Source organism: Apus apus, chromosome 12, assembly GCF_020740795.1.
Source record: "Apus apus isolate bApuApu2 chromosome 12, bApuApu2.pri.cur, whole genome shotgun sequence".
In the NCBI taxonomy this organism is placed as follows: domain Eukaryota; kingdom Metazoa; phylum Chordata; class Aves; order Apodiformes; family Apodidae; genus Apus; species Apus apus.
The window spans coordinates 11813798-11838738 of record NC_067293.1 but is presented as its reverse complement, the minus strand read 5'-3'; the positions used below and the strand labels follow the sequence as shown (position 1 = coordinate 11838738).

The 24941-nt window shown below is 37.5% G+C and overlaps 1 protein-coding gene across 3 annotated transcripts in view; it reads left to right on the top strand.

Annotated features, from left to right (window-relative positions):
* Positions 1-539: 539 nt before the first annotated feature.
* The window catches only part of AMMECR1 (AMMECR nuclear protein 1), a 119198-nt gene continuing 94796 nt past the window's right edge, over positions 540-24941 (top strand). For all 3 annotated transcript variants that reach the window (XM_051630658.1, XM_051630657.1, XM_051630659.1), the window contains exon 1: positions 540-818. In XM_051630658.1, the coding sequence (XP_051486618.1) occupies positions 647-818 (172 nt within the window). In that variant the 5' untranslated portion in view covers positions 540-646. The remainder of the gene's footprint in view (positions 819-24941) is intronic.

Genomic DNA, 24941 nt, shown 5'->3' with positions numbered 1-24941 from the left:
TCCTGAACTGTTATGTTATCCTTCCTTTTGTCCTCAAAACTTTAACTGAAATCCCTGTCACTCTGTCGGACCACAAGCAGCTTAAAAGGGGTATTTAACATACATCTTACACAAAACTAAGCTTTCCCAAAGAAAACTTCTTTATTTTTTCTAAAGAAATCTCCTAAAAAGCTGCACAGTTTTTTAGAACTCTGCAGCTTCCAAGACCTCTGCAAAACACCAGCTTTCCTCATTGCTTTGCAAATTTCAAAGCAGGAACCAGGACACTGCTATAAAATACTGTCACAGCATCACAGATATTACAGTCGAAAAAACTTTTTTTGGTGACATTTCCTCTCCCATCTGCTATTGCAGAATTTTCTTCCATAATGAACTGTTAAGGGTTAACTGGCATTGGGTGGAGGAGGGGGAAATCAGAGGTCAGCTCTTGTTCTGGTACCAGTGAACTCAGAAGTTACTCCTTAAGCATGTGGTTTGATCCCAGGTTCTTCCTGCCAGCAATTTCTCACTTTAATCATACACCCACAGCAACCCAGATCTTTAAATTCAGCAATTCTTTCTCAGGTTTCAGCAAGTCATTGGCAGCCTGAGCTATTTTTGGGATATTTTCTCTACTGCAGATGCAGCTCAGGAAAACGCAGGGAGCATGCTAAAGACCTGCAGCTATTTGCCTTGTACAATTTGCTCATTTCTCTTTATTTCTCTGTTTTCCTGCACTGATCACTTAAAGGACAATCTCTCTTGCAAACAAAATCCCCGGAGCTTGATTAGAGGGACTGAAGGCTCCCAGACACGGATTGCCTGCCAGCCACAGCACGGTAAGGACATGGACACTTTTGGCTAGCCTTGCATTGCAGCTTTTTAAGCTTTGCTGAACGTTTATTTGTGTCCATCGCTTCCAAATCAACACTGCTGGCATGGCAGGCAGTCTCCAGCTCCTGGTCTCCATTTTCGTTCCCTAAAATCCTCAGCACTTGTAAGTAACACATTTATACTCACCGTCTCTTTGTGTGTTCTAGAATCAATGACTGACACTAATTTTGATCACTTCCAGGGGCTGGATTTTGTTCCTTACATTTTAGCATCTTTTGGAGATCTGTGATTTGTAACCCTGATTGAAACTGTGGATATTTCTAATGCCTGATCTTCCCTATTTTAGGTATATTGCTAGTCTTATTATTTAGCTCAGCAAATTATTCAGCCCGGAGAATGGTTTTATGTACAGTAGATGGAAACATTATAAAAAAGACCTGCTAATGCTGATTTACAGTTACATATATAGATTTCTTGTCTTGTGCACCAGCTCTGCTATAATACCTTTAAGCTGCCACATACCAGTGCGCTAACACTACAAAGACATATACAGCATAAAACCAATGCAGCAGACTGAGCTGTACTAAAAATGAATAGGTTTTATCATGCAGTTCTTTTTATATATGCTCACAGAAATGCATCAAGTGAGCTCTGCAAGAATGGTGAGATTTCAATTTTATAGGACATACTATTTTATTGAAATATTTGTCAAAATAGTTTAACATCCTCAGGGACATTTTACTTATACATACCACTGCAGGAAGATGAACACAATACATGTCTAATGAATGTACAAACTGAAATTTGGGAATCTCTGGTGACAGAAACTGGAAAAGGGATTCTTTTGGTCCTTTCCTGAACTTCAGGCTTTTTAGAAAAACTGGAATTGCTTTATGCTTTATCCTTTCATGTTCAGTAATACGATGACTGCAAATGGAGAATTCCCCTGAGGGCTTAATGTACATCATCCAAATATCTGGCTGCAACTCAGCATTGTCCTAATAAGAAAGGTTTCAGAAAGCCTGACTTTACACTAGAGGTAAGGAGGCCTTCAGATAGAATTAGCAATCAAAAGCTACCTGTGTCTGCTGCCATAACAGACAAGAGCATACTGTACCATTGTAGCCCCACAGGCAAAATGCTTAGACATTAGTCTGCAGCAGAAAGTTAGCAGAGCCTTTGAAACAGTATTTTAGGATCTTATCCAAACCTCATCTTTCACCTTTTTAGTATGGGAGATTTTTTTGTTCCTTTTCTAGCTTGTAAATGTTTCTTTAGTGATTTATAAAACTGACTGGAGGGATGGGGTAAATGCTGTATGCGTACATTAAGTGGACTGAAGGTCTTTAAGGCTTAATTTTCAGTATGGGAAAAGTTCTCGTGCTGATATGCAAAGAATTTTTTTTAAAGTCCAAAAAGCCATCCAGGGTATAATGACTTACAACTCAGAACACTACAAACAAAAAGTGAAAATTTATCAAGAGATTTAGGATCAATTTTTGAAAGTGGTATTTTGCTTCTGAAAGCTTCTCATCAATTTTGAGACAATTTGTATGACACTGTCTTTGTTGCTTCTGAACATGACACTGATCTCAGAGCCTGCCTCTTTCCTCCCACTGGTGAATCTCTGCCTCAGTTTCACTGAAGTCACTGATACTAAATTAGCTTAATGAGAAATATGAATCAAGCCCTTAGTCCTAAATTCCATTTTGTATTCAATCCCAAATGTTAGCACTTAGCTTGCTGAAATTCTCAATACATTTCCCAGAGACTGCAGGAAGAAAGAAATTATTATAGCTGGATGTGTTTTGCTAACAGTTAGCAAAGCTTTTGATTTTTTACTGTTAATAGAGGAACTGATACGTCATTAGACAAGTTACAAGACATGCATGTAAATCTAGATCCCTTATTTTTCTGTCTCTCAGGAAAAAGCCACCCTTAGCACCAACATAAGTAAGTTGAAGGAAATTCTACTGACAAGACAGGTCTTTGTAGAATTAAGTGTTTTGGGATTTTAGTGAAATAAAACTCAGTACAGTGATACACCTGTACAGATAAGCATTCAAGTGGTGTTTCTTTGGGCTTATTTTAGAAAATGTCATACTAAATTGTGCCATTGCTAAAAAGAATTATTAGAAAGACAATCTGAACAATGAAAAAGCAGATGCCATCTAGGATATAATAACTTTTTATTTTTAAACAAACTGTTGCATAAAGGAGCTCTCTGGAAGTTGAAAAGCCCCTATTTGTTAGAGAAGGAATAGAGACCACAGGGATTAGCAGCTCTCCAGGATACACTCATGCTATGTTAATACACTTACTTTGGCTTGCCACAGGCTCTTGCACAGCTTTTTTACAAAAAATCTGCAAGCTAGGACCAAGAATAGCACCCAGCTCTGCTATGTACAGAAGTCACTGCGGTTCCCAGTGTGTGATAGGGATCATACTTCTAGTATGCAGGCCCTGAAAACATCCACGTGGCTCCTCATAGATGTCCCTGCTCTAGAGGGGCCAGTGGAGCAGACGAGATAGTCAAAGACAGACATCACCTTCTGATCACCCACTGCTGCTGCTGTTCACATTCTGCCCGTAGCACCCATTCACTCCACAGCCCCTTCTACAGGTAACAGCATGTACCATCATTCTGTTCTGCTGCCTGGGGCCTGTCTCAAACCCTTAGCAGAGGAGCACTAGATGAACACTTCCCTTGCACTCTCTCCCGGGCTTTGTGAAAAAAATGAAAATGTAGGGGAAGAAAGCAATAGCTCTCCATGCTGGTCTTCCTGGTTTTCTTTTTTTTTCTTTTTCTTTTTTTTTTTCTTTTCTTTTTTTTTCTTTTAATATATATATTAAATCAGCCACACACAAGCTAGAAAAGATTAACTGACTCTATAAATGTACTAATTTATAATTCAGCAGCAGCTATAATGCCAGACACTCCATAACTCATACTTGATGGTCCTTGCCTAGAGACAAGTATATATATAAAGGGCTAATGGATATCAATAAGGGCAATGACTAAAGTGGAACCTATGATGACTTACAGTAGAACTTGTTCTAGAGGCAGAACATGAGACTAAACCACAATTGTTCCACTTGAACAATCCCAGAGGTGAGTCCCTCCAATTTTAATGACATTCTCAGACACACACTAAAGTTACAATAAGTAAGTTATTGTGCATGAGCACAGCCCTGGTAATTGGCTTGTTATACTCTCTTCACCTGACTTTTTTAAAAATTTATTTACTCTTTTGAATTTTAGTTTAAAAATCAGTTTAAAAAAAGGCTCAGTTGGTCCTGCACAAGTCTGTAAATGGCTAGACTAAAAGCACCTATAGCCTCAATAGCTCCATTGACCTGTAGTAACTTGCTACACTGCAAAAACCTGATGGCTGAGCCCTTCATTAAAATTGAAGGAAGTTTTATTTTTCCTGGCTGTCACTTTGTACCAGACTAATTCTATTAAATTCAGCTAAGGGATTGGGTTGAAAGAGGAATTGTCAAGAAAAACTGAATAGTACAAGAATTCTTTATGGACTGGGTCTGAATTTTAACAGGCACTAGCTTGGCTATACCAAGGAGCTCAGCTTTGTCTTCTCAGTAGCTGCTGACCCCTGACAGGGCCAGCAGTTTCCAGCCTTCTCCCAGGTGGCAGCAGAAGCATGAAGATGCTCTGCAGCCCATTTCTTCCTGAACCTCCCATCTCCATTTCTTCCCACATCATCCCACAGCAGGAGCAGGCTTTGGCTTGCTTCTGGGTCTCACCTCAAACTCAGCCTCTGCCTCTGGTAACAGTTAGAGATGCACAGGGAGGTACTAAGGGCTACCTGGGAAGGATGAGGGAGGGACTACAGGGCCTGGACACCAGGGTGGGAGTGACACAGGAATGGAGGTGTAACAGGACATCCTGGGAGGAGTGTGGGAAGACACGGGCAGACAAAGTTCAGCTGCTTCTACCCAACATTTCCCAATGTGATTCAGATGACAAAAAGAAAAATCCACTACTAAAGGTAAAGACACTAGAGACAGTACAGCACTAATGTCACCCTATAAGTACGGGTGAGTCCCTATATAGAATATGATATAGTTCTTGTCACAATAGAGAAAGATCAATACAGATCATAACAAGGAGCCAGGAATATGAGTGCTATTTGTAAAGATATAATCATAAGTCAGTTTCTATGTAGATTCTACAACTGCCAAGGTCTTTTCACAGGCTGCAGTGTCAAGAATGAGAGGGCTGTAAGAAGTCTTCAATATAGAAACATATCAGTTGCAATTAACCTTCAGAAATGTATGACTGTTCTTTTCAAATTAACTTTGAAAGATATCCTTGCAAATTTTATTATTTAAATTCCATCCCTAAAACTGGAATCCGTCACTGCAAATTCCATAATATTCAAGTATTTAAGTTACCTTGAGATTGTAAGGCAGTGCTCTCACAGCAGCAACAAGGAATATAATATATCAAAGAGTTAGGTTTAAAGGGGACGTGTCTGAGGGTACACAAAACAGTGGCTACAAGAAACAGTTCAAGTGCAGTCACTGGGTAATTTCACCACAACTGCACTGAAAAGAAATAAATGTATTGGATGTAAAGACTAGTTTTCTGGCATTTAAGTTATCTACTTTGTTGCCCAGAAATAAGTAAAATTCTTGAAACAGGTAAGATGTGTACTTCAAAATGCTACCTATGTAAAGAGTGACTTACTTGAGTCACTCAATAATTTTCCTTAAAACTAGTTGAGAAAACAAACCATTGTCATGAATGTTTCATTAATGTCAGTGATTATGCTTTGTAGTCTGCAAGATAGATAGATACGATCCCTGATATAAATTCTTGGCTTTCTAGACATTGGCTCCAGTTAAATACAGCTCCAATAGACTCCTTCAGCTTCCCCATCAAATCTGGCAAACTTTCTTTAGTCAGGTCTGGTGAGTATTTATCTAATCTTGCTGATTCTTCACCAGCTTTGGTTTCATTACTTATTATGATCAAGCCAGCAATCATCAGAAGGAAAACCACTAGCAAAGGCATCTAAAAATTATATTCATTCTTGAACGTCCAAGCCCAAGTCACTAAGGCAAATCACTGACAGATAGTACCCACATACAGCAGTCACTAACTTATCTAAAGCTACAGAAAGTATTCAAATTCAAAGAATATATCAATGCAGCAGTGATCTACTAAATGTAAATACTATTTTTAATGAGGATAACAAACAGGCAAAATTTGGCTTTTATTAACACTATCTCATTTATGCTGTGACTGTGTCTTTCCTGATGCCAGACAGTGTTAAGCTGTCAGTCCTCAAAATCTGAAGGTATAAAAGGGTTGAAACAAGTAATTTTCCTGTTTGAAAAGGAAAAACAAAGAGGCTTATCTGAGAAAGAGGAAAGAGATTACTAAGTACAAGAAGGCCTTCAGATAAGATACTAATCTAGTCCTATTTATGTCTAATAATTTAACCATTCTAGAGTTAGATGGAGACAAATGGTATTTCAGCCTTGCAGAGCATGCTGACATCACAGGGCCCCAGATTTAGTTATTTCATGTAGTTTGTCTGTGCTGGTGTTATTAATAGGCACAATTAAATGGGAACTTCACCCTGGCTCAGCTTTGACTCACTGAATGGCCTGGGGCATCACATAACCTCTGTCTCCAGTTCTCTATCTGCATAATGCATCTGTCTGTCTAGTGACTTTACAGAGTCATGGGGCAAATAAGTGAGCCACTTTACAGATAGATTACAAGAGACTGGCTTCCCTTATAAGCCCTGTAAACTTCTATAATACATTACCTGAATCTTAACATAAACTTGCCTTTTTCATGAAGGCAACCGAAGTGTTTAAACACAACTATTGAAAACTTACAAATTAAGCCTTCTAGGATTAGCACCTTGAAGTAAAAGAACAGAACCATAGCCACATAACAAAGCTTGTAGTCTCACAGCCCAAATTACCTTTATTTGGTGGTGTTTTTAAAAAGCTCTCCATTGTTCAGGGGAAAGGGAAGAAAGACGGAAGCTTAATTTCTCACCTTGCAAAGAAAGAATGGATAACATGGTTAGTAAAATCTGCACTGCCAAGTATGGTCAGGGCATACCAGATGGAAGAATCTGTCAACCAATCTCCATTATTACACTGGCAGGGAAAAGAGCCATATTATTTTGGAATCTGTACTGGATCTGAGAGCAGGACAGTCATATTCTTTTGACTGCACCAGAGGACATAAATCCTCGGTGCAGCTGATGAGACAATTCGCCCAAAAGGAATCAAGTTAGTTACATGCTTAGTTTTGTTTTTTTCCTATTGTCCATTGAAACTATTCAAATTTTCTAGTCTTCTGTTGATGATAACTTCTCTGGTCCAAGTCTGACCCTTCTGTCTTACCCAGAGAAAGACCCCCTCCTGTCAAGGAAGCCCCTCAGGGGATTTTTAAGACATTGACAAACAATACTCAAATCTTAATTTCTTTATAATGGGAGCCTCAGTAGATGCAAAAATAAATTATAAATTCATCTGACCCCAGTTAAAAATGCAAAGATGGACAAAGCAAGCACATAAATTATGAAATAGTTGAGTAGTTCAACTCTGATTATTGCATCAGTGAATGCCAGGAATAATCTCATGCTGCAGCTTTACAGAGTCCAGACCTCAGGCTAAGTTCAGATGCCTCATGAGATACAAGTGGGAGAACTGTTCAAGGTGGCATTTGTTGGATACTCAGTCATCCATGGTTTTCTTGTTTTTCCTTATGACTTGATTTACTCTTTGCTTGGATTAGGGTCTAGATTAAAAAATTAACAGACAGTAATGTAAAGGAATATTTCTAATCCTGGGATACATGAAAAATGTGTTGAACACTGTTGCCTTAACTGAGCAGTGAATTGCTCCCCAAAGGTAGGCTTTCTCAGCTACCCTAACCAGGAGCACACATCTCCAGATAGCACAGTTCCCAGAGAATAGTAAATGCTATGCCATTTCTACTTATATCACTAGAGAACAGTGAGAAAAGACATTGTGGTGCCCAAATAGGGCTGCATGTAAGTACAAATGAATGCATAACACATGCCTGGTGTGGAAAGTGCCTTGTCCATTCCACAAGAACAGAGCTCACATCTAACTCACAGCTTGTGTCCTCACAGAACGTGGCAACAAGACAAAAAAAAAAACAACCTCTAAAATGGATCTAGTCACAAATAATGACATAATTATTATGACATTACTACAAATTCATGATATATCTAGTCTGACAATGCTATTTTAGGACAATAGTTCAAAAGAGGATGCAAAAAACCCAAGGTCTAATTCCTTCCTAATGTAAACTGGCAGTATTCCTGTTGATTTCAATGGGAGATTTACTTGTTCAGCCCAGTTCTAATTTGGGGTCAGCTTCTTTCTAGCATTCAGGATTGAGTTGCACCAGCCTAAAGACTCTTAAACGCAAAGCAAGCATCTGCAGGGAGCTGGGAGAAAGGCATATTTTCGTGTAAGTATCTACGACAGAACATTTAGATTTACTGTTACTGGAGTAACCTACCCATTTAAAGAAAAAAGTTCTAAAAAAAATAAAATTAAACAGCTTCAGAGGTGGAGCAGCAAGAACCAGTCTAAAATGTCTGTGTGACTCTTTTATGTCCAGATAACCAGAAAGCAAGACCCAATAGTCACTCAGTGGCTGAGCACAATAAAGCTAATGTACAATTTGATAGCAATGGCTCTGAATGTCAGAGAGAAACAAAGTACAAATCTTAGCAAAAAGAGAATGAAAGAAAATGGGAAACTAGGGTACCTACAGCCCCCCACCATGATCCTGACTAGTGGACAGGTTTACCACAGAGGAAATCTGTGGTCATGTTAAGCTGAGGAAAGGAGTCCCTGCAGTAGAGAATAATGAGGAAGAAAGAACAGGCAGAGCTTTAGATACATGTAATCTGCCTGGCTTGTGTAAGCAACAATAATAAATTCAAACATTCCATCAGAATGAAATGTTTCTACTTCTTTTGCTTTGCAGGAAATGAGATTTTGTTTTCATTGTGGTGCAACCAAACGAGTTTCAAAACAGCCAGATTTCCTGAGGAAGGGAAATTTGGAGTTGTGCTGTGCAAAATACTTCAGTCATGTTAGCATGTGAATTGCAGTAAAACACAAAAACATACACCACCCTTCTGCTGCCCAAACTGTAACAGCAGTGAGGCTGCAGGATCAGTAGCAGCCCACAGCCAAACCAAAAGTTTCACAAGAGGAAGTTCTTGATCCTGAAGAAAACACTTCACTACAGGCTGGGCTCTCTTTACATTTGCTGTGATAATAAAGGCATATATTTAGATATCTTACTGATGGATTTTGCACCAGAATAGCTCTATAAAGGGAAAAATTAAAAGAGAACTGAGGCAGCCAAGTGGTCCATTATGTCTTCTCAGAAGAGAAAAAGATGAATCATTTATGATTTGTTCAATAAGCAAAACTACTGGTTTTAGAACTTAGCTATAAATATATATTTTTTAATGTGGTTATTGATTTACTATTTAATGATGGTTGGTTAAAAAATGAGGTTGCCCAAGATCTGTGTCCATTACCATTAAAGGGTAAGTGCCTAGGACTTGTGGATAGGTGCTGTTTATTGACTTTGATATATTGCATAAATACTGTGGCCATACCTCCATGACTCAGTCAGGTTGCTCAAAACTCTCTACAAATGTCAAGTAAAATCCCTGAATAACTGTTTCATATACTAAAACATAAAAAATAATGCAAGATTTATAAAAGCCCAGGACTTCGACAGTAGTTTCTGAACTGCTGAGTTGCTTTTAGTAATGATCTCCTAAATTTCCATCCCCTGTTGCTTCGCACCAAAAAGAAAAGAAATCGACTGGGACTCCATGGCCTCGATGGCACTGCAAGTTTCTGCCACTAGAGTGTGTCAAGGTATTTTGTGAGGACTAAACCTCTTCACAGTCCGTAACGTTGAGTTCAAACTACTACCACAGCATCGGACGAAGACAAGCAGCTTCAATGTAGCATTTTTCTGATTTCCTTCTCGACTGCTAGAACTTGTCTTAAAGGTTATTCTACTTAGAAAGGGTCTCACCCCACTACTCTGCTCGTGCTGGGAATCAGGATTTTCACATGAATACTGAACAACACAGGCATCCAGAACTAGTCCAGCCTATTTTAAGATCCATTATACTGTTACCTATGATTTCAGTTCAATGTCAATGAAATATCCTTTCCAGGCTAAGACTCTTACTTTGATGCAATATAATAACCCTGTTATTTTGTATTGAAAAGTCAGAGCATCCAGTCAATGTCTGTAAATCTGTCCCTCCCTGCTTCCGTCTGCTGGATGTGTGCAGCTGAATGGTTGCAGTAAAATTTGGGAAAAAACCCACATACCTATGCAGAAACTGAAAATCTGCTGCTGTCCTTAGAATGGAGATGCTCTGCTCTATTTAAAATATCAATTTGAAGAGAAACTATAAAAAACTCTGTTTAATAGTAAAAAAAAATCAGAACAGTTAAAATTAGAAATGCGTAGGCATGAGGCATTGCCAGTATCAAACAGAATATGTTGAAATGTACACATTTGGAAATGCTGAAAATCAGGTTCTGCCTCCATACTTTAGTGAATCAAGGCTTGGCCCCCTTCTCCATCTGTAAAACTGCACTGACAGTGCTCCCTTCCTCTCTCCTTTTGCTCATTTTTTTCTCTTCAGATTGCAAACTCTTGTTAGCTGTTTTGATTACAGGGGCTAGCTCTTAGAAATACCTTTTTACTGTCCATACTAGACCAACCTTATTAACTATTATTTTAATTAAAATATTAAAAATAAATTATTATTATTAATAATAATAATAATAATAATAATAATAATAATAATAATAATAATAATAATAAAAACCCACCCAGCACTCAACTACCATATGAGAGAGAGGAATCCTGCACACAAATCTGTAGTTACCTACATGCTCAGGTGGTGTTCTGAATGGAGCCAGGTAGCACTGGGTTTCATAATCTACTTTACTTCCCCTAGAAAAGCTCTGCTATGCCTTTCTTGGAAATTTTACCAGCTTCCTAAGCTTCCAAAGGTCCAGTGTTGTAGTGACAATGATGACACATGCCAGCCACATAGGGTCAATGCAAATAATGGGAGAAGAACCCCAGATCTGAAGATTCAGCCTTTGTGCTGTCCAGGTCAGCCTGAGAAAAAGAGTCTAACTGGGCACCTGGAGTTCTCATCTCCTGCTCTGTAACTTCACATGAAAATTTTAAATGTCATGTTTATTTGAAATGAACATGAAAGAGAATAATAGGAACCTGAAGTGTAAGTGAAAGATCTGTGTCCAATAAGGTCTCTTTTACTCAGTGTTTACTGAGGTAATGATACATTAGGTAACTTAACAATCATGTCAGAACTAAGAGATCCTTCTTTTCTCGTGAAATCACTGATCCTTGCACACTATGTTTTCATCCCAAAGAACTGGCATACAGAACAGGCAGAGTGACAAGGTTTAACACTGGTATTGCATGAGGGAGGAACAATTAACCTTACACACTAACAGAGGTGTAAGCAAATGCCTTTTCACAAGTCACCTGAAAATTAGCAGGACAGTGTCTCATGAAGGTTTCATAAATAGCGCTAAGTGATATCTTCTCCAGCTCAATAAAGAAACCAAAAAGTCAGAAAGAAGCAAGCAGAAATTTCAGTTAATATAGAGTTCCGACAGAATATTTTTCTTACAAAATAAAAAACTAGTAATTTTAATTTGAGGTAAACCTGAAATATTACATATATATTTTTTAAAAGTCTCATGTGCTTTTTCTAAAAAAAAAAAAAATACCTTTTTAAAATTTAGACTAATTTTTAACTAGAAAGTGGTATTTCAGTTTCAAAAGAGGAAAAAATTCATTTTACTTATGTTAAAATATTTCCTTTAAAAATAGATGAAATGTTTTCATATTTTTCCTATTATTTCACTTGCAAGTATTTGTCTAGTTAAACCTAGTCACAAAAATGGCCCCAGTCCTTTCAAACCTCTGTTATTCTAGAAATTGAAAAATAATTCAAAATTCTTGTCCTGCTCTATTATAAATTCAAGCAACATTTTGGCCATCCAATCTTAAAGACTGAAATATTCAAGACCATTTTAAAGTACCCTTGTGTTTCCTGCCACTGTGTCCCTATTGATATTGCTTGTGTCCCTGTGCAGCAGCAGCACTGCCTCTGCTGTGACAGAGTCCCTCATTAAACATTTGCTAGAATTAGAGTGTGAAGGCTAGAAAATGAACTTGCTGCTTTTATAAAGAGGGAAGAACACCCAGGAGAAGGTATTTAAATTATGTCCTGAGGCAGAATGAAGTTGATTTATGTCAGGGATTATTTTTATCTCTCCAGTCAACTAGAAGTTATGCAGGAAACTCCGCATAGGCACAGACATGCAAGCACTGTTTTGTCACAGACTTCGGCAGTGTTGGAAAAGAAAGGAAATTGAACAGCAGGCGGAGCTCTGCCCTTCTGCAGCCCTTCATGCAGGTCCCCCGGGAACGCTTTCCCAGGCCAAGCAGCCAGGAGCGGGCTCTCTGCTCAGGTAGGCACCAGGTCTACCCAGCTGCCGGCCCAGGCAGCACACCCCAGACTTTGCAGTCTGCCAGGGGAAGGATACTGCTGGGTTTCGCTCCTGCATCTACCACTCCACACGTGTCCCACCACAATGATGATGGAAAAATGGGATGATTACAGCAGAATCCCATGCCCCGTTCTTCACCAACATTCTGCCACTAAACATCTCTGATCTGTGCTGAGATCAGGAGAGTTGAACCATGAACACCTGGGATCTTCCTCCCTCCTTTTTGGGCTGGCTCTGATATAGGAAAGAATATATTCTTCCAACCCTGAGACCTCAATCTGAAGTACACAACATTTCCTTTGATTTAAAAAATCCTTGGACAAAACCCTAACCAATTATCTCTGAAGACTAACAACAGGAAAACAAAACCAAAGCCCCATAACTGTGAAATTACCTCTGGAAAAGGAATGGCTATTTCCTCAATATTTTTTTTCTTTGGAAAAAGGCAGTGTACTTACTGAGATTTTAAAACGTAGAGGCATGTGTTAGGTTCCTTGAAAGCACATGATCTAAAACATTAAACCTCTACATTTAATTTTCAAGGGTAGAGGAGCAAAGTCAGTTAAAAGCTGCTAAAATAATAAGAAGAGAACAAATGTTTCCAAGCAGCCAACTACAATAAAGAAATTACTTGGATTTTAAAAAGCTCTTGCAGGCTTTGACATACAGAACACTGCACCACATCTCCAGTGCTTGCATGCAAGAACAAATTCCTTATAAACTAATACAAAGCTACACTTTCCTGTACTGCTGGAGAACAAGGAGTGATGTGCAAGCACATGAACAAGAACATTTAAATCCATTTGTATGTTGATAAACATAATTATGTATATAGCTTAATTTTAATATTCTAGTGAATATAGCTCCTAAAGTACAGAGAGTGAGGAAATAAGTAGATTCCTTAGTTTGTCTGTTGGCTGTGAGCAACATCCTGTGCATTCCCTAGAACTTTGAAAAGACAAGACTGAAAATCGAAGGAATTACATGCAGAGGCCATCAAGTAGTTGAACTTCATGATGAGGAATATTTTATCTTATTTTAAATTTTCTATGTAAAAATACCACCAATTTGGAGAGACCCCTCATCCTTTGAAATGTACAATTGAAAATCAGTGAACTATGTCATAAAGATAATTATCAAAATAGTAGCTAAAAGGAATAGTTCTTAGAGCAACTCACTTCAGTTTCTTTGAAATTTCAGACAGCACATCTTCACAAGAGGTAAAAGGGATTTTACATTATTTAATACACATGTAGAGATGCAGTGGATATGTATGTTTTCCTAATGAACCTATCTCTCTGAGTTCTTAGTGTTTTGAATCAGAGCAGCAAAAATCACTGGGACTTAAGATGGTGTCATGCAAAAATAATAAAAAAAATTCTGTGCGTGTTTTCTGCTAAATACGTAGCATATACATACTACACTCACAAAATTTACTCCTTTCTTGGCATGAATTTTTATGGCAACATTACTTGGAAGCAGAATAGAAAGATTATAAACATATACTACAGATCTAACACGTACAAACAGTGTTCTGCCAACTAAAATAAAAAAAATGTATTTGCTTATCTTTTTTCCCGTTTTAACAGGAATTTCATGTCATTCCTATGAGATAATGACATCTAATAACAGCAGATGAAATTTGAACAGCAGTTTGCAAGAAAGATAACTATTTTTTAATCTCCATTTTACATAAACAAAGTTGGTAATAGCAAACCTTGTCGTGAATAAATTATTAGCAATTAGCCTTAATTTGGGTAGTGTATACTATTGGAGCATTTCAGTGGAAGATAAATGCAATTTGAGAGAGGTTTGTTCTCAAGCAGTAAAATAACAGGCTGAGGTCACTTTAAACAAATGTTTGAAATGCAGTGTATTATTAGGATTTCAATCACTGCCAATTGCCTTTACTTACTATAATTACTGTTTCATAAGATTTAGAACAAACATGTTTTGCTATCTGCTGCAAGACAACATATCGTGAATTGACGTGATTCAGATTGAGACTTGTCTTATTGTAAGCACATTCTGAAGCCAAGAATTTAATCCTAATTAATATAAATTATTCAAATCTCCTCACAACTGTACCTGTTTACTTTAAAAATAAAGTAAAACTTGCACGAATTTTGCCCTTCCTTCTCAGAGATGGCTGTTCCTCTGATTCTCTTAGTCAACACCTGCCCATTCCAAGTATTAATTCCTTTCTACCACTTGTCCTTTCCTAGCTTTCCAAAAGGAATCTTAGTGACCACAGTTGTCTGATTTTGTCAAAAGTATCTAATATACAGCTTTCTACAGGCTTGGTGGAGTGGATTCCCTTTCTCCACAGAAGGGTGATGCAACAGGCTTGTTTTAATTAGCAAATTAAAAGCAAACATTGGAATAAGTTACTTGCAATCTAACGTATTGGTAAGGATCAGAAAATTACCTGATAAGGTTTTTCTTTATAATTTTTTGCACATTGATGTTGGTGATGACCAGCAGTGGCCTTGCTGAGGGACCATATAGCTGGGACAGTGATGGCCAGAGATGATGTGACATTGACTGTAGTGATTTACCCAACATTTGAAAGGCAGACTGCCTTTTGATGCCCTAGCCTCTGAGTGGTTATAGTAAGATAATGCCATCAGATTTTCATAAATAAAAGGTACACACATTTTCCATTCTTACCAGCTGGAGAGCTATCACAGCATTTCTCTTCTTGTGCACTCATTTATAATAACAACTACCTCAAATACTGACAATCACAAATACATTGTAATGTTAAACACTATATGAACAAGCAACTATCTTTCCAACAGATGTTGAATGTCTTAAAATAGAAGCTTCAAAAGTTTTATAAGAAATGCATGCATAATCAGCTTTGCAAAAGAAACCCCAAACAAACCTGCAAACTTTTAATTTCTTTCAGGAGAAAAAGTGGTGTATGTAGTGATAGTTAACATGAACGGCTTCTTGAACAACAGTTCATACCACCCACTTCATACATCACAGATAGGACAGGTTTCCTGCATTGTCCTCATGGGGCCCATAAGAATTGAAACTCTGCATTAAGGCAATAATTGTAATCAAAGCACAAAGTTCAGCCAGCAATCCACAGGACTCAGGAAGGAGTTAGTTTCCCTGATGCACAGTTAGTTGTTATCTATTGGATTCCAGTTTGGGCATTTTTCACCTCGCCCTGGAGCATCAGTTCAGCCCTAGTTGTCTGACACACACCCAAAACTCTGTCCACCCAGATCAAGTCAGAGCTCAATCAGATAGTGCCAACAGGCTTTTAAAAGTAAAAGCAGGGTAATTCAGCAGTGTTTAAATCATATTCTTCTTCCGGCACCTATGCAACTTCTAAAGGTTATCAGGTGATTCTTGTTCCAAAGCAGAAAGAAATAATTTTATCTTCATGTAACAGTTCCTCAAACAATTCCACAAACTTTGTAAACTACAAGCAGCCTTTCTGATATTTTGATTTCTTTTTCCCTAGTAGTGACAACTATATAAGTAGGAGTAGAAAAGCATACTATTATGTTACAGAATTCTGTTTCAGTCAATATATTTCTAGACTTTATAGCCCTTTTCATGACTGTACAGCATGGCCCTCACCCTCCACAATCATGAAAGACCCTTCCCTCTCTTACTTCCTCCCTACTCTGCATTTTTATTTTTACAGCCCTTTTTCTCTAGCACATAGCCTAGGTCAGCTGTGGAGTTCACCTCATGATGGACTGCAGCTTCACCTCTGAGTGAACTACAAATATGATCACATTTGATACAGCATCTTTTCCTCCTGATATCAGCAGGACAATACAGTCAATGGCAACGTAGCTGTGTTAGAGACTGGACCGCTGCTAAGGAGAAGGGAACTTAGGAAAATACGATAGTGAATTTAAAATCTATATGCACACAAGTTCTTCTACATATCTCCTGACCTCTCTACTGGGAGGAGGAATACAGAAGTCACATATGGCATTATTTCTCTATTTCTTGGACAACAAAGAAGGGCTAGCCATCAGGTCAGAATTCATACAGAAAACCCCAGCCTTCTTTACTCCACCTTCACAATGGCTATCCAGATCACTTGTAAGATCAGGGGAGACAAGAACTCTGCATTTCTTTAGGTGCTGACAGCACTTAAAAAAAAAATCTTTATTTGATCTCCTTTTCTTTTCTTTATGTCCTTGGTGCAAGTAATTCAAAGAACAGGCTTTTCCTTGTCCCCCTTCTCCTCCTCTGCAAGTCCTCTGTGTCATTCTCTGAACTTTGTTCTTGGCATCTCTGACTTCCCTCTCTGCCTGGCAGACAAGGCAACCTTTGGGACCCTTGTGCTCTTAATGTCATCACAGGGCAGAGGTTACAAGTCACAGAAGTCTCCTGCCAGGCTGTGAGTGGTATGCCAATGTGACAGCTTGGCAAGTATTTGAGAATGTCACTTCCCGCAAAATAACTGTCCTGAATGGTATTTGTCAGATACAAAGCCACCTATCAACAAAAAGCCCCACAAAATTCATTTCTAATATATATTTCAAATGAGATGCCACTGGCACTTAAAACATGAGTGCATGTCAGTAGCCATATGTGCTGTAATCCTCCTCTTAGTAGTTATACCCAGCATAATCCTTTCATGCACCATGTATCTAATCTCTATTCTCTGCTTTGGAATCAAGGTTAAGCTAACAAATTCAGAAGTCATTCAAATGCATTAAAAAGAATATGAATCTTCACTACTTTGGCTACCAAGCAGCAAAAGAATGTGGCAAATGACCACATCATCAGTCTGCCAGTCAGTTTCAGCTACATGCTGTGCTACCACTTCATTTTCAAAGCCCTCCAGACGAACTTTAGCCAGGTTATTTAATGCAGAATTGTATCTTTTGGAGGAATATGTTATTTTTAAATGCTTAATAATTATTAATTCATTCACCATTCTTTTCATAAGCAGGAGATCTTAATGAACTCATCTGTTATTCATGTGAATGTCAAATGTGTTCCCACAGGAGTTTTATTCTAATTCACTATTAGTTAGTGGACTCATAAAATAAAATGCTATTCATTTTTCACTTTGAGCATGTAACGCTTGGTAATTGTTCATCAAAGGGCAAATGTAATATTTTTCTTTTATAACTTTCAGTTCTGATTTTACCAGGTAAAGAACTAGATTTAAAGTAAGGGTATCTGTAGAAACCATTAGAAGTAGATTTGAGAATCTGTGTCTTTCATTTAAAATGCAATGAATGAGATTATCATGAGCTAATATTTAAAAATGTGGATACACATAAATTCTTGAACTGCATGTATTTAAAATAACAAGACAAACTGTACCCCAATACATAATGCCTAATGAGAGTTCAATGGAAGACAGGTTTTCAGGAGTCATGAGGTGATCACAACAGTCCTCATGCAGCTGTTCTATCGCAAAAGAAAATGTAGAAGTGAGATACTTACAGGTCACTGCAGGATTTGATTGTGATGGCAGCGGACAGTGGGAGTTTGACCTGTGAAAACAAACACAAACTAAGCAAGAGAAAAACAAGAATTGAGACTTTGATTTATTTATTTTTTCCCCCCAGAGAGTGACATACATGAGTTTCTAAATTAAATAATTTTCAAATTTCTTCTAAATCTCTAATCTAAACTGAATGTTAGCTGTAAGGGCTTACCCCATGGAATGAGAGCCCAGAAAAATTTCAGCAACAGCTCTTTCGATATGACATGCTGTGCTAGGCTTCTCCTCAGGTATGTCACAGTGACTCTTTCCGTCTTGAAATGCTCTTTAGAAATGAATGCTAACCAAAATGAGTTAATTATTATTATAAAGAAGCATTTTAAAGGGAGATGGTAACAAATCCAGAATCTCATTTGTAATTGGAACCTCTAGATTAATATCTTTCTAGTTTTACATTAAAATACACAAGCATAGCAGTTATTTTTTTTTCCATTGAAGTAACAGAAGGATATGGTTTTAGTGTTAAGGATTATCTCAATTACTTTTTTCTGCATGGAAATGGTCATTTCCTCATATCAAATATTTGTACAGTGTTTAAAAGAAAGTCTGTCACCCCTGTGAAATCTCTGGCAGTCAGTGGGTTATTAGACTACTCACTATGAAGAAACCATTGAAAAAACAAGCAAGCAAACCAAAGCTCAGATGCAAGTCTTGATGATCACAGATATTTATAGATGTTAAAGATTGTAACTTCACATTTTATAACAGTTAGCAGAAAAACATAATAAGCAACAGTGCTCCCTGGAAGCTATGACTTTTTTCATAGTTGAAGCAACGTGATTTACTTTACTCTTTTAAAAAACTTTTTAGTTTGTTTAAATAATGATCATGTTAAAAACAAAAGGTCTGTTTTTAATTGCTATAATGTCAGACAGGAGGGACTGAGTTATATAGATGTGAAAATTAAAATATCAGCAATAGTGAATGAAAGGAGGAGTGCACATGAGGGCAGACACTTAGTAAGCCAAGAATTAGATGAAACTTCATTGAAGCTTGCATGTTTATCAGCTGCTTTTTATTCAAAATGAATGTAATGTATTTATTTAATATATTAAACAACTGTGACAAAAATTATCACCACCACCAGGCAGCCTAAAGGCTCTTCCCTAGAGTGAGAATAAAAATGTGGGAAATAAGATGAATTGTTTAATGGAATTTGTGTATGCATGGATGTGAATCTATATAAATACCAGTTTCCTTGAAAGCAGAGGATAGCTCAGGAGATGCAGGAACAGGCAAATAATTTGGGAACTTACAAGTGTAAAACGGGGAACTTATAAGTGTAAAAGGCCTGATTTTGAACTCGTCATTCTGTAACAGTGAAATTCTATTGACTTCCTTTCAGTAATTTGATTTATGCATGTCTGAAAGGAGAACTGACTTTTGCAATAGAAAGTACACTACAGCATATTAAACCAGAGAACAGGAGTTCTACAGAAAGGAAGCAATAAAACTAATCAATAACTAGTCATGAGTAAGTGCGGCACCACACGTTACTGGTTCCCACAGATTCAATTTTATTCAAATTTTGCAGGACTTAGGCTTCTAAAGCCTTAAGGATGTAGAAAGACTTAGGATGTGGGGCTCATGAGGTGTTTCGCTTTTGCTACCACACCCAAAAGAAAAAAAAACAGAAGAATCTGCAGGACTGAATATGTGAAAACAGATGCAGGTGAGGGTAAGAGGTGATTCCCAAGTGCTGTGAGGATCAGATTTACTGGGGCTGCACTCACAAATTGCAATGCTGAAAGTAACAACTGCAACAAGGAAGGTTTTGCTGAAGCTTTGCTTGCTTTTTTGACACAAAGGGTAACATCTGCTATTAATTAATATTATATTTCTATCTCTAGGCTCTTTTAAAACAATTACAATTAGCCCTTTTAGCAGTTACAGGTTGATAGCACTGGAGCACCAGCACCTTTATGGCAAAACACTAGCATTTGTCAGTTTTTTCTTTGTGCAAGTGAGAAACGTAAGTGCACCAAAGTGACATAAATGGTGATTTTATAAAATTAGCCACAGAAAGGAGGATTGGCAGGACATTCAGGGTGGTATGTTCAGATCAGAAGCACTGAAGGAGATAAGGTTTAGTAATTAAGGCATTGAGTATAAAGAAAGCTAATACTTCTATGGAAAAAAAGGGGGAAAATACATTCAGTAAGTAGTAATATATTACAGTATTGGAGAAAAAAGACTGACAGGCATGTTTTACAAGCTGCAATAGTCTAGTGCAGCTAATGAACACTATTTCAAGACAACAGCCAAAATACTTCATGAGGCATGACTAAAACCATAAAATGTAACGTGATTAGATATTCCCACCTGGAATAGTAGAAGTGGTTCTTGACCATTTTAAGATTAACAAGTTATTTTATAAAAGTGACGATGGTAAAGGGCAAGCAGAAGGATTCACTGACTTTCTGCTGCTCACAAAGATTTAAGAAAAAAGTTATTCATTCTTTGGAGAAAAGAACAGTATCTCCCATTTCTCTGAAAGGAACAGAGGGATGACAGCTTCCATGCCACCTGATCAGTGTAAAACACCAGAGCAAGGGAGCATAAACCTAAGCTAAGAACTGGCCATTACGAAGAATGAAGGTGGAATTCTTCACACCAAAAGCTAGATAACATGTGCAAAAAGATATCAAAAGCAGCAGCTGGTAAAAATGAAATAATTTCACAAGGAAAATAACATCAGTAAAAGGAAAGCTCAACGCAGTCAAAAAGCAGATCAAAATTTGTGCCCATTATCTTCCTTACATGGCAGCATTTCTGCCATCCTAATCCATTAACATTCCTAACACCCCCCTCTAACATGAAAGTTTCACTTTGGTGTTTTTTAGATGAGATAAAAAAATCAAGTGCTGACCACTTGGGATGGTTGAAGATGTTGTGCAATTCATAGAGACAAACCAGCATGTAATAGTAGTGTCTTGATCAGATTTAAGTCTCAGCAATTGCATTCTATCCTCCTAATTTACTCATTCATTTGAAAATTAATGATTACATTTTTTCCTAATACACCTCAGCTGTCGTGCCCCATTATGCTGTTGCCAAGTTTCATTAGGGGTGTCTGTAGGACTGCACTGGATAAACAGACACCTATACACTGTTCTACATTTACTAACTTAAAACATTTAAAACTAGCACTTTAAACTCTTCAGAAAGGAGCAATGCTATTAATAACTTTGGTTTCTTTACAGTAGTGAAAACATTTTGTGAAGGAGACCAACTATAAACAGCCATGTCAAAAATATGTCCTAAGGCTTATTATTAATGTATCAGCTAGCATAAATCACTGTAGCTCCACTGACCTCAATGAAACCATGGTGAATTTATACTGAGAATATAGCTACGTAAGCTACATCTTCTTTAATCTCTGTACAATGGAAAAATCCATTCAAAAAGGGTAGGACATTGCATTAACATAACATTTGAGGAACATTCCAACTGACAGAATTAAGTTAAAAGAATTATGTGAAAAAGCTACTACTAGTCTCACCTTTCATTTATTACATATGCTTTGATCTTTAGGCTTTTAATTAAATAACTTTTCTGACTCCATTGACTCATTCTGTGTTTTTATCTCCAGTTAGAAAACTGTCCAGTCCTAGATATTTAGTTTGACAAGATTTCTGAATACATGGTGGGTTGTTTTGTTTTGTTTGTTTGTTTGTTTTGGGGGGTTAATTTGAGGGGGACTTTTAAAATTTGTTTTTGGGTGTTCTGTTGGGGTTTTTTTAACAAACCCATGCCTAGTTTTGCAGTGCAAGCTCCATGCACAGATGGTTTAACAGGACCAAACCCTAAATTTGTGTAAGAGTGAAAAATGTCTGTAAAACAATGTTAATTTTAAAATAACACAGACGAATTTACAGTACAGTGAAATGATAAGAAAGCTCAAAATATGAAACAAGGCCAGGATTCCAGCAGCGCAACACATGAGGACCTTTTGTCTGCTGGCTGGTATCACATCCTGAGATGAATTTTTGTACAAGATTTTTTAGAAGAGACTTCAATAGGGGGTTGATACATGGAACAATAGCAGGATATGGCCTCTAACTGGTAGGAACAATTACTGTTCTCAGACATGTGCAAGCTAACTTTCATAAATGTTATTGGATTGTGTGCACACTTTATGGCCTAGATTCAGAGCTGCATCTAATTTCTCCTGGGGACAGCTGAGACAGGGAGAGTACTAAAGAACAGTAACTATTCTGTCTAAGCAGAATATACTGAGGAAAACTCACATGAGCCCCAAGGGTGTGATAAACTGGTTTGGGAATAATCTGAGAAAGTAAGATAGGCAAACCCACTTTCTTCCCTACTACACTCAGAATGCTTTGTAAGGCTGCAGGGCAAGGGAAGGGTTGTCGAGACTGTCTCCACAACGGGTGGAAACTCCTCAGACCAAAAAATTCTCAGCATGTAAATCTTCCAGTTTTATGGCACAGGCCATCCAAAAAAGATCAGTATGATGAGAAGATACAAAGATAAAGTTTAACCTTTGAATTGTAGGAGATGCAAGTACAGACTTTTCTCTAGAATAGAGGTGCTAGCTGTTTGTACTAATTTTTGGAGTTTTTTACAGAATTAACTGTGGTATAATGTTTCCTTTAGCTCTAACAAAGTAGAAGATTATGTATTTTGAGAAGAGGTTCCCTTTCTTTTAGTCCCTAGCCCTGACTTTTCTACAGTCTCAAGAATAAACTACTTTGAAAGGCTGTTTATCCACCTCTTATCTTTCCTGCCTTTCCTCATCTAGCTTTCTTCACCTGTTATTTAAAATTCAAACACTTCTGATTTCTGACAGTTTCCCCATCAATACATGCAATGCCACTTTAGGTTTCATCTTCTCATTTTTCACTAGTACTGCTGAAGCTGCCCAAGGCTCTTAATTCTTTATTTTCTATACCCACTCCAAGAGGCCAACACAGATTTTTGTGCAGCCTTCTGATAAACCAGACTGGAGAACAGATTTGGCTAAAAAAATAATCAAGGGAAAATAGTTATTGTTTTTCAACTTGATCTTCTGTTTCACATCTGCACAAACAGCTGCATGAACACAACAGAACGGGTGGGACAGGAAAGAGAACAATTAGCTGAGGTAGAGCTGCCTAAACCAACATTACTACTACTGCAGAAATGCACATGGAACCACAGCCTAAACATGCTATTTTAAGAACCCTTTTAAATCCCTCACCTGTCACAGTGCCTATTAAAAGAATTGATACTAATAAGGCAAGGATTATATCACTCCTGCTTACTGATGCAGTCCAATTTTGGCTGCTTGTTTCCTTGCTCTGGTTGTTCTTGTCTTTTAGTTAGATTGTAAGATACTGGGAACATACATAGATAAACTTTTGGCCTACTTGAGAATAATCTGACTTCCACTACAGTCAGTGCAAATTCTACCTCACATTCAAAAGGAAATGGATCATATCTCTTGGGATACATTTCCCCAGATACGAGCCATTAAGAGTTTTTTGTTTAATAAGGGCAATCATTCAGAGCAGCTTTAGATCTCTGAGAAATATATTTCTGCAAACAGTTCTACTTTTCTTATAATTTCTCTAATACCTCTTTTCAAGAATCATGGGTTGTGATTTTTAATTAAACAATTAATTTCAAGCTCTCACTTGCAACAAGTGGCAATTCCAAAATCGCTGGGGCTTTCGAACAGGAGGTGAAGAATAGTGCTAAACACCTGCAGTCAGAAAAGAGAGCTACATCACACCTAAGTTAAACTGATCTAATTGCACCACCATTCTGACTCTGCTCGTACTGCTTAAAGAGTTTCTTGTTTATACTGAGCTCACTCAGTACATCTCACTGCATATGAGCATAGACATCAACCAACAGGAGAAAATCTGCTAAAGTTAGAAAAATAGAGAAGCACATGAAGGAACTGAACACATTCAGAGTTCCTTGTCATAAGAAATGTAGAAGTCCATAAGATTTAAGTGAAGCAAAGGGCCAATGAAACAGATGTTGCAGTTAACTGAAGCATCTTATCCAAAAAATAAACTATTCTTCAAATATAAATTGAAATTTTCCATTGAGCTATGAAAAATATTTTGCCAACCTGCAGTTCTCTCCACTTCAAGATACAGACAAATATATTTGATAACACAATTGTGTCTTCCTGATTCCACTAAATAGTAATCTCCACAGTGGTGTTTGTGTATTTGCTGTTGTCTTTGCAACAGAGAGATTTTTGATACGTTATATTGCACTGAGGTAAAACAGGAGCACAACTGTAGGCAAAGACAGGAAAGAACATCTGCAAAAGTGTAAAACAGGTGTTTTAATGAATAAGTAATACTTCCTCCAGGGACCACTGAAATACCATATTAAATCAAAAAGTGATCCCCGTGCACTATCAGCAGTCTTGATACTGCATAAAGATACCAGTCCTAGCTCTGAGACTTACATGGAGCCTTACAAATCTGTCCCAGTGGAGTGAACAATTTGTGTTAGTGTCTGTATCGTAAGCTTTTGCAATTACTTGATATTTTTATAAATGTTTATGTTAAATAATGTGGAGTGGTAAAAAAAAAAAAAAATTAAAAAAATCAGAAAAAGGCAGAATTCAATACCTGGAGAAACTATTTTCCCAAAAGCAACAGAAGGTGTCACTACTAACTGACTTTAAACAAATGAATCCCATAAGTGGAGAACACTGCCTTTGTTTTGAAAGAAACTTGAAAGTTGTTTCCAAGACGGGAACTGGATTCCCTTCTCAAGTATTCTCCAGCTCCAAACATAAACATTACATTTAAAAATGGGCTTTACACTGCCTAATTCTTCTCCTTTTTGATTGCAATTATTCCCTGCAGCCGTTTCACCTCAGGCTATGATTCACAGTCAAAGCAAGAAAAGTTTAGGGCAGTATTTGGACAGAAACCCTCAAAGGGCTTTTTAACCCATTAATATTAGAGCTCAGGATTTTATCTTCAAATCCATTTTAATTTAGGATCCAGACAAAATTAAGACC